The sequence below is a fragment of the Sapajus apella genome, unplaced genomic scaffold (genome assembly GCF_009761245.1).
Source record: "Sapajus apella isolate SASKATOON/1434 unplaced genomic scaffold, GSC_monkey_1.0 scaffold11, whole genome shotgun sequence".
NCBI classification, from domain to species: Eukaryota; Metazoa; Chordata; class Mammalia; order Primates; family Cebidae; genus Sapajus; species Sapajus apella.
Genome location: NW_022436951.1, coordinates 34629968 through 34642738, shown reverse-complemented (window position 1 = coordinate 34642738; position 12771 = coordinate 34629968). Strand labels below are relative to the sequence as shown.

The following is a 12771-nucleotide window of genomic DNA, read 5'->3' as shown; positions in this document are numbered from 1 at the left end:
TAGTAAAACTCCTTGCCCATTTTACAGATGGATAAACTGAGTCACAGAGCAGTCAAGTACCTTTCTCCATGCCCTAGGGAAAACAAGCAGCCACAGAGTAAGGTGTTCCTGCTCTGGGTGTTCCTGTCTGTCCAAGCTCCGCATGGCAGCCTCTGGTGCTGCCTCCTATCATCCTTGGCTTACCTGCCCCTCCACCAGCCCCTGCCCTTTCCTGAGCATCCCTGCACTCCTGCATTTGTATCCATCCTGTTCGCTCATCTCTGCTCCCAGCCCTTTAGCAAAGCCCTTCCCAGGAGCCCCATTCCTCCACTCTCAGCTGCCCCAGCAATGAAACGTGTCTTCTTAGTTACCCTTGAACTGCTTATGACTCCAAACCCAGTCACTGCTGTTAACACATGACTGTTTTCAGGGTAGAGCTGAAAGAGCATGACTTTCAAATGCAGCTGCTCACTACTTACTATTATAGCTAAACGTTCTGCACTTCTGTTACCTTATGCATGAAATGGTCATCTCACCGGTTGCAAGAGGCTGTTGGGAAGACCATATTTAATATGCAGATTACTTAATAGACTCCATGGGCATAATAAGTAATAAAAATGCTAACAGTAATAATAATATAATTGTGGTTTGTACCGTGTTTTGCATATTGGTACCATTGCTGCCTCCAATAGAACAGAGATAAGGGTTTTAGGACATTAAAATATGACATGTCATCATATCAAGGAGGGAAATTCTCTCAGTACTGTATGTGCTATTTGTGATTAGAGCATTTAACTAGATTCTTTGCATGGGCATCCTAGAAATATTTTGAAGTACAATGAATGTGTTGTGAAAGGAAAGTTCATTACAATTAATTTGGGTAAAATAACAAGCCTGATAAATATTCATGCTAATATTAGTCACTTTTATAAGAAATGAATGTTATTTTTACCTTTTGTAAAAGTTTACAAAATATATAGGGTAACCCAAGGATTAATGTTTTTTTCTTACAGCCAAAAAAGAGGCAAATTATCTGGATAATAGCCTTTTGAAATTTAGCCTTTATTTGTAACTACCTCTGCATTTTCTGTTTGCTGTAACAACATATTTCCCCCAGGAGAAACAAGTGCCTAGGAGTACATCAGCACCTAGTGAGGCAGGGCTTTTGTGCCTGGCTCTGTTTTGCCTCGTTTGTACTTTTTAAATGAAATGATCCATTCCAATTTTAAGCTTAAGTCAACAGTGTGGCTAAATGTTTGCATTACATGTAAGAACTTATTGTTGTTTTTAAAAGAAACAGGCATTTGTCAAGAAAGGAAATATTACACTGCAAATGGGTTTTCATTCCAACCTGCTTTCATCATTCCCTGAACACACTCCCTGAGGTGTAGACATCCCGGACTGGATTCAGTGGTCAGTAGAAAATGAAAGCTTGCCCATCTCAGTGGCCCTCATTTTGCCCTCAAGACCTCACTCTCTGCTGAGCCTTATACCTGCAGCCCCTGCTTGTTTCTTTCCATGGACTTTAGAGAAAACTGGTGGCTGTGATATATCTTCTTGACTTGTAGAATTTTGCTTTTTTAAAAAAGAATATTTCACTGGAAAATGATCCAGGTTCTCCTGAAAATTGTGGGTTATCAACCTGATAAGTGGGTTATCTTCCTGAATCATGGGCTATCTACCTGGTTGGTGGGTTATCTGCTTGAATGGTGAGTTATCTACCTGATTGGTGCGTTATTTGCTTTATTGGTGGGTTATCTACCTGATGGGTGAGTTATCTACCTGATGAGTGGGTTATCTGCTTGATTAATGGATTATCTACCTAACGAGTAGTTTATCTACCTGGTGGATGGGTTATCTACCTGGTTAATAAGTTATCTGCTTGATTGGTTGGTTATCTACCCGAGGGGTGAGTTACCTACCTAATGGGTAGGCTACCTGCTTGATTGGTGGGTTATCTACCTGAATAGTGGGTTATCTACCTGGTAGGTGGGTTATCTGTTTGTTTGGTGGTTTAGCTATGTAGTAGGTGTAGTAGGTGGGTTATCTGTTTGATTGGTGGATTATCTACCTGGTAGGTGTGTTATCTGTTTGATTTGTGGGTTACTACCTGGTAGGTGAGTTATCTGTTTGATTTGTGGGCTATCTACCTGTTAGGTGGGTTATCTGTTTGATTGGTGGGTTATCTACCTGGTAGGTGGGTTATCTATTTGATTGGTGAATTATCTACCTGGTAGGTAGGTGATCTGTTTGATTGGTGGATTACTACTTGGTAGGTGGGTGATCTGTTGGATTGGTGGGCTATCTACCTGATCTTCATCCTGATGACAACAGCCACCTGGAGCACAGAAGCAAGTGTTCATTAGACTGGGAGTGTTCTCTCCACCACCACAGTCCACGCCACTCCCTATTGCCACATTCCTTCTGCTGCACTCCAGAGCCTTACCTGCTCCACATCTGAGGGGCTTTTCAGGCCCCCATGTAGAAGGATTCCCCCTCCATGCCTTAAGCAAAGATTAGACAGAACTGTGATCTTAACAATTATGTAAATAGTTTTGATCTTCAAACAAATTTTTCTAGGAACTGGTCAAAAGCAAAGTGTAGGGAAGAAAACTTTCATTCAGACCCATGCTTTGATCATAGTGTTGCTGTAATCTAGCTGTTGTGGACTGTTTCTAACAGGTTGATGCCCATTGCCCGCAACACCCTGGAAGGAAAGACCTTGCACTCCCAGAACAGACAGGGAGGGGAGAGCAAGGAGCAAGAGGAAGGGGGATTGTTGTCCAGGAAGGGGTCAGCACTGATGCTGGTTCTGTTTTTAAAGACATCTATGTCATTGCTTTCTTTCCAATTATTTTTTAAAACATTATTTTATCTAAATATTATTTAAAATAAATATATAATTTTATATACTGATTATATCTAAACAAATTCAATACCAGGCCCGGGTTTGTGGGCCAAGGGCTGTCAGTTGTTCCCAAGCATGACCTCCTGCTCCACTGGCTCTTGCTGAATTTGCTCCATTTTTTTGCTCCCTCCATCCCCCAAATCAGATCCTAGGCCCCATTGAGCCACCCCTGAGATTCCTACCCTCACCCCTCTAGCATGTTAGCAAAACTGAGCTGACAAAACAATGAACAGGAAGCATTTGCTGTCCGCATCCACTGACTGTCGAGGACCGCTCCGTCCAGCTCAGCTGTTAGGAGTTTTATGGGGCTGCTAGGTCAGCCAACAGACGTTTTCTGTACTGACTGAGCCAAGTTCCAGGTACATGCTGGTGACTTATCTCAGAGTTTTACAGTCTGGGAGTGAACAGGGAGTACAAACAGCAATTCCTGTGTGAGGTGGGCACAGAGAATCTGGGAAGATTAAACGGATCCTGCCAAATGGGCCAGAGAGGAAACCAGGAGTCATTCAGAGACCTTCCCTGCCAGTGTCATAGTACTAAGGAGTCCATTGAAACAATAACCCCAGTTACCTTCACTGGTAAGAATCAAAAATAGTTTAGGTGTTTGTGGAAATGAAAAGCAAAATCCCGTCTGTGTATTTTTGTGCAAACACCAAAGCTGTCATGATGTGTCATCAAAAGAGAGTAATATCTTACTGCTTTCATGCTGTTAACATGAAACTCAAAACTGAAAGAAAATGAACTGTCCCTCTTCACTATACATAAGGAGAATCTCAAAGACGCTTAAAAGGTCAGGCACCTAAGTCATTGTTAAAGCATACATAAGACAGAAAAGTACCACACTTAGCCGTAAAGTAATACTGAGATCTCCCTCCCAGATGGCTTTCATGTCAGGCAGAGTGACATACATCTCTACACTATCATGGAGGAAAGTAAGTCCCAAGTCCCAGGGACGCAGGCTGAATGTATTGCTTATATCCATTCATTCAATCTTAACTGAAACCCAGTGAGGTAGAGAGTTGGCTAGTGCCTCACACCTGTTATCCCAGCACTTTGGGAGGCCAAGGCAGGTGGACCACCTGAGCTCAGGAGTGTGAGACCAGCCTGGCCAACATGGAGAAACCCTGTCTCTACTAAAAATACAAAAAATTAGCTTGGTGTGGTGGGAGCATACCTGTAGTTCCAGCTACTCGGGAGGCTGAGGCAGGAGAATGGCTTGAACCCAGGAGACGGAGGTTGCAGTGAGCTGAGATAGTGCCACTGCACTCCAGACTGGGCAACAGAGCAAGACTCTATCTCAAAAAAAAAAAAAAAAAAAAAAAAAAAAAAAGGTAGGGAGTTATTGTCCCATTACACAGGTGAGGAAAACTGAGGCCCAGAGAAGTTAAATGACTCTGCCAAGGCCACATAGCTAATTGTGTGGAGAAACTGGAGCTGAACCCATTTTTGCCTGAGGAAGTCAGTATCCATTGGCAACACTCTCCCAGGTAAGCTGATTATCACAGTACGCAGCTTTTATGCTTAACTGGGAGAAGGCTGAACATAAAAGCTGAGAAGTCTGATCAGATCTCCTAGGAGCCCCAGGCAGGAGAACAAAATGCTCCCTATATAACAATCCTCAGTTCCCTTCCAAATCAGACACAGGGGAACTTGAACACCAGAAGTTTTCCAGCATAGAACACAGTGCCAGGCACATAACAGATGCTCAGTGAATATTTATGGAAGGAAGAGGGAGAAGAGAGAACAGAAGAGGAAGGTTATGTTTATTTTAGCCTAAAAAATTACCTCTATTATTACCAAACAGACACTTGGGTTATAAAATCATTTTGGATGCAACTACTTTAAGCAATGTTCCTTGCTAGTGATACTTCCAAAACAACCAGTTTATAAAACTGTGTTTCAGGGAACTCAGTGGGTAGTCTCCGTGTTTAGCTGGAAGTCCATTCAGTATCTGGGGATATACAACAGAAATTATTTGGATCATGGGAGAAATAACTGCTTCACACTGCCATCAGATATTTATCAAGAGCACACGTATAAAGACTTGTTGAAATGAATTGAGTCCTTCTAGGGACTGAACATTTGTCCTAGAATTTTTTCTAGGGTTTGCTAAGGCCAGATGAGTTACTGACGTTGAATTAAACTTCATTCCCAGAACTCAATCTCTTCTTTCATTGCTGAGGTCACTTTAAACCTTCAGTTTAAACCAATGTTGTGAAAACAGATTGGGCAATAATTTATCAAGGAGTAGAGCTTCTTTGCTGCACCATGATTTGGTAAAAAGCAAAATCATTGCTCCCGTGGCAAATATGTCCTCCTTACTTGGACAGTTGTCATTTCTACTACACAAGATTTTGCTTGTTGATTTAACAGCTTGTGCTTCCTATTAAGGAGCAAGATGTTTTCCAGCTGACTGCACAAGCCTCCAAGTCAGGTTTTCCCCATAAGTCGGGAGACAAAAAATACTAGTGAGCTATCACAGAAAAGACTAGCTGTTCTTATGAAATGATATCCTGAAATTCCACCAAAGTTAGCTGACAGTCAATTTCGTAGTTCCAGTTTTGTAGTCATGTGGCTTTTCTTCCACGACTCTTAAGTTGAGAATTTACTGCAGTAGTTCTATTTCCTTTGCCTTCTTCTAGAATGATGTAATTCACCTGAGGATAGGAAGATGTCTTTCCCTTTTGCCCAGAGATTTAATTCTTCTTCTCCTTTCACATTTATACTATTTAGTGCAGTGATTCTCAAATGGGAGCAATTTTAATCTCCGCCCCCCGCCGCCCCGCCGGGAGCATTGACATTGTCAATGGAGACATTTCTGGTTGTCACAATGAGAGGTGAAGGATGCCACTGACATCCAGTAGGTAGAGGCTGGGGATGGTGTTAAACACACCGTGATGTGCAGGACGGCCTGCAGAAGACAGCATAACCCAGTTCGTCCCAGTTCAACCCAGCTCAAATGTCCATGGTGCCAAGGCTGAGAAACCCTGCGTTAGCACAATACCCCTGCATGCTCCTTATTAAGCACTGTAGAGCAGATGAATAACCGCTTCTTGGTTTTCCTCTCCCCTTTAGCTGCCACCTTGGTTTTCTCCACCTGGCTGTCACCTTGAATAGATGCTTATGTCTACAGTCTCCATCTATCTTCTCATCCATCCCTCCTGAGTCTCTAAAAGTTGGCTTTGTTCCCACCAGGTCACCAGGTGCCTCCCCTTTGTCCCCAGACCTTTCTTCATCTCCGATTTAGCTCCCTTTGGGATCCAACGTTCATGTTAGACGTCTCTGCCTAAGTCCCATAACAGCCCCATGTTCCGTCTCTCCTGGTCTCTCGGCTGGTTTCCAGTGTGCCTTACTGGCTCCCCTTCCCCGACCCATGTCCTAGCCGAGGGCATATCCCTAGACCAAGCCTCTGCTATCCTATTCTCCCTTCTTCCCTTGGAGCCCTCACCCATTGTAGTAGGCACATTCATGATCCTGGGCTTGTGTTCTCCAAAGGCACCGCAATCATCTTTGACCTTACACCAAAGCTTAATGAGTCCCTGTCTTCATTCCCCCCAGCCATTTCCTCTTGGTGATCCCACTGCCAACCTAAGTATAGTCATTCATAAACATATTGAGTTCTTCTTTGTCAGGGACGTCATTCTGCTGTGAAGACACAGATTAATAGAGCAAGGTCTCTACCCTGGTGGAGCTCACAAACCATTGAGGGATGCAGACTTCAGAAGACACAGGGCACTGGCTTTGGTGCTAACACCGATGTCCATTGGGCCCAGCAGCCATGCCCGGCAGGCCTGGGACCACATTTCAAGGAAACCTTAAAGGCTCAGTGGCTCACCAGGCAGGCTGGAACAGAAACTGTTCTCCACACCATTTTGATGCACAGAATCGTTCAGGACTGGGAGAGCAGGAACCTTCAGAACATTTACCTGAATTAAATGAATTCTATGCCTAGACTAATAATGTAACAAAAAATGGAAACTTTTAAAAAGGTGAGATTTAAAATATAAATATAGTAAGTGCTACAAATTAATGTTAAATATAAATAGGTAACAGGAATAATCGAAATTAACAGGAAATCTGAATGGAAATTTTCACTTCCTAGCAGTGGGAAAATCTTCAGGACTTCTCCCCTTCAGCTCCATAATTCCCTCATGCCCGTGGGATGACACAGCCCTCAAGAATGAGTAAATGAAGAAATTGTGACCCCCCCATGTTACTTCGCTAGGGCTGCCCTAACAAAGTACTGCAGACGGGGTCTTAAACCATGCAAGTGTATTGCCTCACAGTTCTGGAGATGCAATCGGAAGATCAAGGCATTAGCGGGGTGGGTCTCTCCTGAGGTCTCTCTTCTCCCCTGTTGGCCTCTTTCCTTCTTCTTGTGTCTTCACACGGCCTTCCCCATGTAGGTGACTGGGTCCTGTCTCACAGCCCTCCCTTGGTGGGTGACTGGGTCCTAACTGCCTCTTCCTAAAAGAACACCAGTCATATTGGATTAGGGCCCACCCATATAAGCTTGTTTTACCTTAATCACATCTTTGAAGACCCTATCTCCAAATATGGTCATATCCTGAGAGACTGGGGTTAGGACATTAACATAGGAACTTGGAGGGACACAATTCAGCCTAAAATCCCCCCTTTCAAGGCATAAGAGGGCAAAAGGAGCGGGATGTTCCTAGAACGAGAGAGCTGCAGTGCAGAGAGAGTAGCTGCCACCAGAGAGAGCTGCGATGCAGACAGAGTAGCTGCCACCTGGGGCAGCAGCCCTGGTCCTCTGTGAAGAAGACTGACCCCAGTGGAAGCGTGCACTGAGTAGGGAAGAGGAGGAATGAGACCCGAAGCCTCCTCTTCGCTCTCTTTTTCATGGATTCTCCCACTGGGCAATCCCCACTGGCAGCCCCAGGATAAGATGCAGGTAGCCTCTAGAGGTCAGTCCCCCAAGGCCAGAGCCCAGCAGAGAAGGGCAAAGGTCGGCTGTGGAGGGGAAAAGGGAGAAGAAAGTGCCAGCCCCTCCTCAAGGCCAGCTTCCCTTGTGATTTCTGGATTAATACAATATAGGTTCCCCTTGGTCAGCCTTAGCCCACGTGACGCTTTTGGCCTGCGGGGGCCTGAGACACGGAAGTCAGCGAGTTCCAGTGCCTACTGTCTCCCCTTGGCCACACAGCGCTTCCTTGAGATGGGATTTGATTCTTATAGAATATCTGCAGTGCCTTGCAGTATTAGAATTTGCCAACATTCCTCTCAGCCTAAAGCTCAGGTTTGAGACGAAGGAGAACAGCTTCCAGTTTGGGATGCTCTAACTTCCATCCGCCTGTGTTTGTTCATTCTCAGGAGCCTGAGCGGCAGTACATGCACATTGGCACCATGGTGGAATTTGCTTTTGCTCTGGTAGCGAAGCTGGATGCCATCAACAAGCACTCCTTCAACGACTTCAAACTGCGAGTGGGTACGTTCTGCAAAGATCTCAGTTTCAGTTGTGGCAAAGGTGTGGAATAAGGAGTAAGTCCTAGGAGACATTGATGATCCTTTCAATGTTGGAGTAGAACAATTACAAATGCATCCCGTTGCAAGATTGGTTGACAGAGGGAAGGACTCTTTTGAGCAAATTAGAAAAAAGCACCCCTTTGGTTGGACCTAGGCCGCCGGCACTGAGCCAAGATCCCATCCACAAGCACAGCACGCACAGCCTTGAGCCATCCTGCATTGCTGATTCACTATGAGACGTCCACTAAGAGGTGCTGCATTATTTTATGTACTGTTGTCAGTGAAAGTGGGACCTGCCACTAACTATAAGATACATCCAGATTTCAGAGATATAAAAATGTTTTCTTAAAAAAAGTGGATCTAGGCCGGGAGCCGTGGCTCACGCCTGTAATCCCAGCACTTTGGGAGGCCGAGGCGGGTGGATCACGAGGTCAAGAGATCGAGACCATCCTGGTCAACATGGTGAAACCCCGTCTCTACTAAAAATACAAAAAATTAGCTGGGCATGGTGGCGCGTGCCTGTAATCCCAGCTACTCAGGAGGCTGAGGCAGGAGAATTGCCTGAATCCAGGAGGCGGAGGTTGCGGTGAGCCGAGATCACGCCATTGCACTCCAGTCTGGGTAACAGTAGTGAAACTCCGTCTCAAAAAAAAAAAAAGAAACAAAAAAAGTGGATCTTAGAATTGTGGCAATACAGCCCCACCTTCCTGGGGCCACAAGCTGTAAGAACACCAAACGTCGTAGGTTCTGAAACAGTGATAGCTTTTCAGATTGTGTTCAAATCCTAGGGAAAAAAATATCCAGCTTTCTTTGTGATGTTGCTAAAAAATAACTGTTAGGCCTGGCGCAGTGGCTCATGCTCGTAATCCTAGCACTTTCAGAGGCTGAGGTGGAAGATCACTTGAGTCCAGGAGCTGGAGACCAGCCGGGGCAGCATAATGAGACCCCATCTCTACAAAAAATAACTTAGCTGAGCTTGGTGGTGCATGCCTGTAGTCCCAGCTACTTGGGAGGCTGAGGGGGGAGGATTGATTGAACTCAGGAGACTGAAGCTGCAGCAAGCCATAATGGTACCACTGCAACACAGCCTGGGTGACAGAGAGAGACCCTTTCCCAAAAAAAAAAAAAAAAAAAGTAACCTTGACTTCATTGAAAACAAAGCTTCCCAATTTCTAAGTTTTAACAAGCTTTCAGTTGATTTTTTAGCATGTTTCATTACTTGCCTTTTACAAATTCTTATTTTTAAGATGTGTGTTTTAAGCCATTAAGTCCACACACAGCTGTGTGGACACAGTTACTTGCAACCATTCAGATTTCTAAGAGCTTCCTTGACCATTTTACGGTTTTCTTGGCAACAAGTTTTGCTGCTTCTGAGAGTCAGTTTATGTAAAAGCAGTTCCAGCAACAAATTCTGTCTGAATGGTTTTTAACTTTCTCTTACTTACAAATTTCAGCTTCAAAAAGAAATCTGAATATGTAAAGCCATTTTCTTCCTTTGCGATGGGTATGTCCTGAATTTCGTTTAAACCCAAAATATGTTATGTCTCTTTCACAAATGAGATTCTTTTCTCTCTTGCACTATTAGTTGTCAGTGTCTAATCATACTTTTCTTTTACTTTTACTTTTACTTTTCCTTTTTTTTTTTTTGAGACAGGATCTTGCTCTGTTGTCCAGACTGGAATGCAGTGGTACAGTCTCAGCTCACTGCAACCTCCACCTCCTGGTTTAAGTTATTCTCCTGCCTCAGCCTCCCAAGTAGCTGGGATTACAGGCGGGCACCAGCATGTTTGTATTTTTAGTAGAGACAGGGTTTCACCATGTTGGCCAGGCTGGTCTCACACTCCGGACCTCAAGTCATCTGCCTGCCTCAGCCTCCCAAAATGCCATATTTTTCTTTTTACTTTCTCACTTCTATGCACAGTAAGCCTCTATCAGGGGCTCTACCTTGCTCTACAAAGGTGAGATGGACCAGGCAGGCAGGACACACCCTGGGTAGCCTGCTGACCACATCAAACGTGGGCGTGTCCCTTTGACCCCAGAGACTCTACACTGTTTTGACAGGTTGGAAAATGGGCTCCTCAGACTTTGCTACTATGCCTCTTTAAAAAAAAAAAAAATCTATTACCTGGGTATATTAAAGTTCTCTAGAGGAACAGAAATAATAGGATAGATGTCTATTTGAAGGAAAGTTTATTAAGGAGTATCAACTCACACAGTCACAAGGTGAGGTCCCATATTAAGCCATCTGCAAGCTGAGGAGCAAAGAAGGCAGTCTGAGTCCCAAGACTGAAGAACTTGGAGTGCGATGTTCAAGGGCAGGAAGCAGCCAACATAGGAGAAAGATGCAGGCGGGGAGGCTAGGCCAGTCTAATCTCTCCACATTCTTCTGCCTGCTTGTATTCTGGCCACGCTGGCAGCTGATTAAATTGAACCCACCCAGATGGAGGTGGGTCTACCTTTCCCAGACCACTGACTCAAATGTTAATCTCCTTTGGCAACACCCTCACAGACACACCCAGGATCAACAGTTTGCATCCTTCAATCCAATCAAGTTGACATTCAGTATTAACTATTGAAATGGGAGAATGACGTCTTCTGTTGTCAAACCTGTATGGGTAAAAATAATATAGCCCTGCACCGCAGCATGGGAACAGGATGGCTATTTGCCCATCACATGTGCTACGTCCAAAATGCCATTTTCCTGGTCTAGTCTTCAGTGACTTTTTTCAGATTCACATGAACTATGGAATGGGCCTCCTTCAAGTTAAATGCCTACTTTACCCTGATTGTCCAATAACTGATAAGGCCTATACCCTCAGCCCCATATGTCAGCCCTGTTAGATTTCTAAGGAAGCCTGAACTCGACATTTCCCTTGGCCTTTGAGTCTCCCTTTCCCCAGATCCTCAGTCTCTCCTAGCAGGGGGCTTCCCTGCTCGACCTCCATGCACCACGACATCCAGAGGCAGTTCAGGGATAGTCATGGGGAAGAATAATACTGCCAGCAAAAGTGTGGGGACAGTAATGAGGTAAATTCACTCCTAGCATCCTTTTCTGCATATCAAGCTGTAGAATCAATTGGAACCACAAATCGAGCCCACTCTGCGCTAACTAGAGATGGCCCCGTTGCCAGCAATTATCAGTCCAGTCTCTTCCCCACCGCCAGAGCTGCTGACCAAGCAGGGATCAGCAGCAGCTGGAAGAAAAGTTGAGCTGACAGATGCAGGGCTGGAACCTCGGGGCCAGTGTCCAGCAGCTGACCCCTGGGTGCTTGGACCTGTGCCAGAGCTGGAATAGATTATTTGAGATGCCTAAACCAGAAGTGTGTTTTCCTGAGAACACCACAAAACCAAAGGAGAATTTATTTCTTACCTCTTTTGTACCTGCAAGGGTACTGTTTGGAATAGTATTGGGGCTGTTTCCTGACCTCACTTTCCATTGCAAAGGGGAAGCTTTGCCTAAGATCTACAATGAGCTGTAGCAGACTAAGCAGTTCAGCAGTCAGAAATTAGATCTCCAGAAACACCCTCATCAATCTACGGTTCAACTAATGCAGGAAAGTGGGGGTCCTGGACCCAGGAGAAAATGTACGGGGAAGAATCAATCAATGTCAGTATCCCTATTTCTATTTCTGTGGTCCGCCTTACCCTCACTCCCAGAACATCTTTAGGTCTGCATATTTGGAGTTTGTGGGACAAGCAACCATCCTGCCTGTTAAATTGGAGTTAGAGAAGAGCCCAGGCTTCTCCTTGATTAGAGAAGTTGATTAATCTTTTGAAGCTTCAGCTGCTGACAGCAGAAGCCATATCCACCTTCCACACTGGGTCAGAGCTCACCCTGACCCCAGATGTAGACATGGAGTCACCGTGGTTTTATAATTGCACTTATTAAAAGGGGGAGGACAGCATGATGTCTATCACCTCTGTAGTTAGCAGTGGCCCAGGGCGCCTGCTCACCTGGGGAAGGAACACCTAATGCCTAGATAGCCCAGGGATCCAGGAAACCACTCATGCCTTGGCAAGAACTGGGCCAGCTGGGCTGAAGAGAGCTGGCTTCAAGCATGGCTCCAGCAACCTGGTGGTTAAGTTTCCTTAGAGAATACCATATGTGAGCAGGCTTGTGTCACCGGGGATTGCCATTCCTCACTCTGATGAATGCTGAGCAGTAAGCCCAGCTTCTAGCAGCAAAAACTGACAGACTGTCTAAGGCTGTCCAGGAGACTGCTGTGTGTCCCTTTCCTTCTTGCCTGGGAGCTCAGTTGCCCTCCCACTGACTGCCCTGGCATTTCCTCTGTGCTGGTGTGGCTGCAAGCACCGTGCTGGTGTGGCTGCGGGAAGGCACGTGCTGGTGTGGCTGTGGGAAAGTACCATGCTGGTGTGGCTGCGGGAAGGCACGTGCTGGTGTG

General features: G+C 45.2%; 1 protein-coding gene across 1 annotated transcript in view; it reads left to right on the top strand.

The window, feature by feature from the left end:
• Nucleotides 1-12771, top strand: part of ADCY2 (adenylate cyclase 2) — a 450913-nt gene that overhangs the window by 430444 nt on the left and 7698 nt on the right. Inside the window, exon 23 of the mRNA XM_032279123.1 lies at nucleotides 8216-8330. Within this exon, the coding sequence (XP_032135014.1) occupies nucleotides 8216-8330 (115 nt within the window). The remainder of the gene's footprint in view (nucleotides 1-8215; nucleotides 8331-12771) is intronic.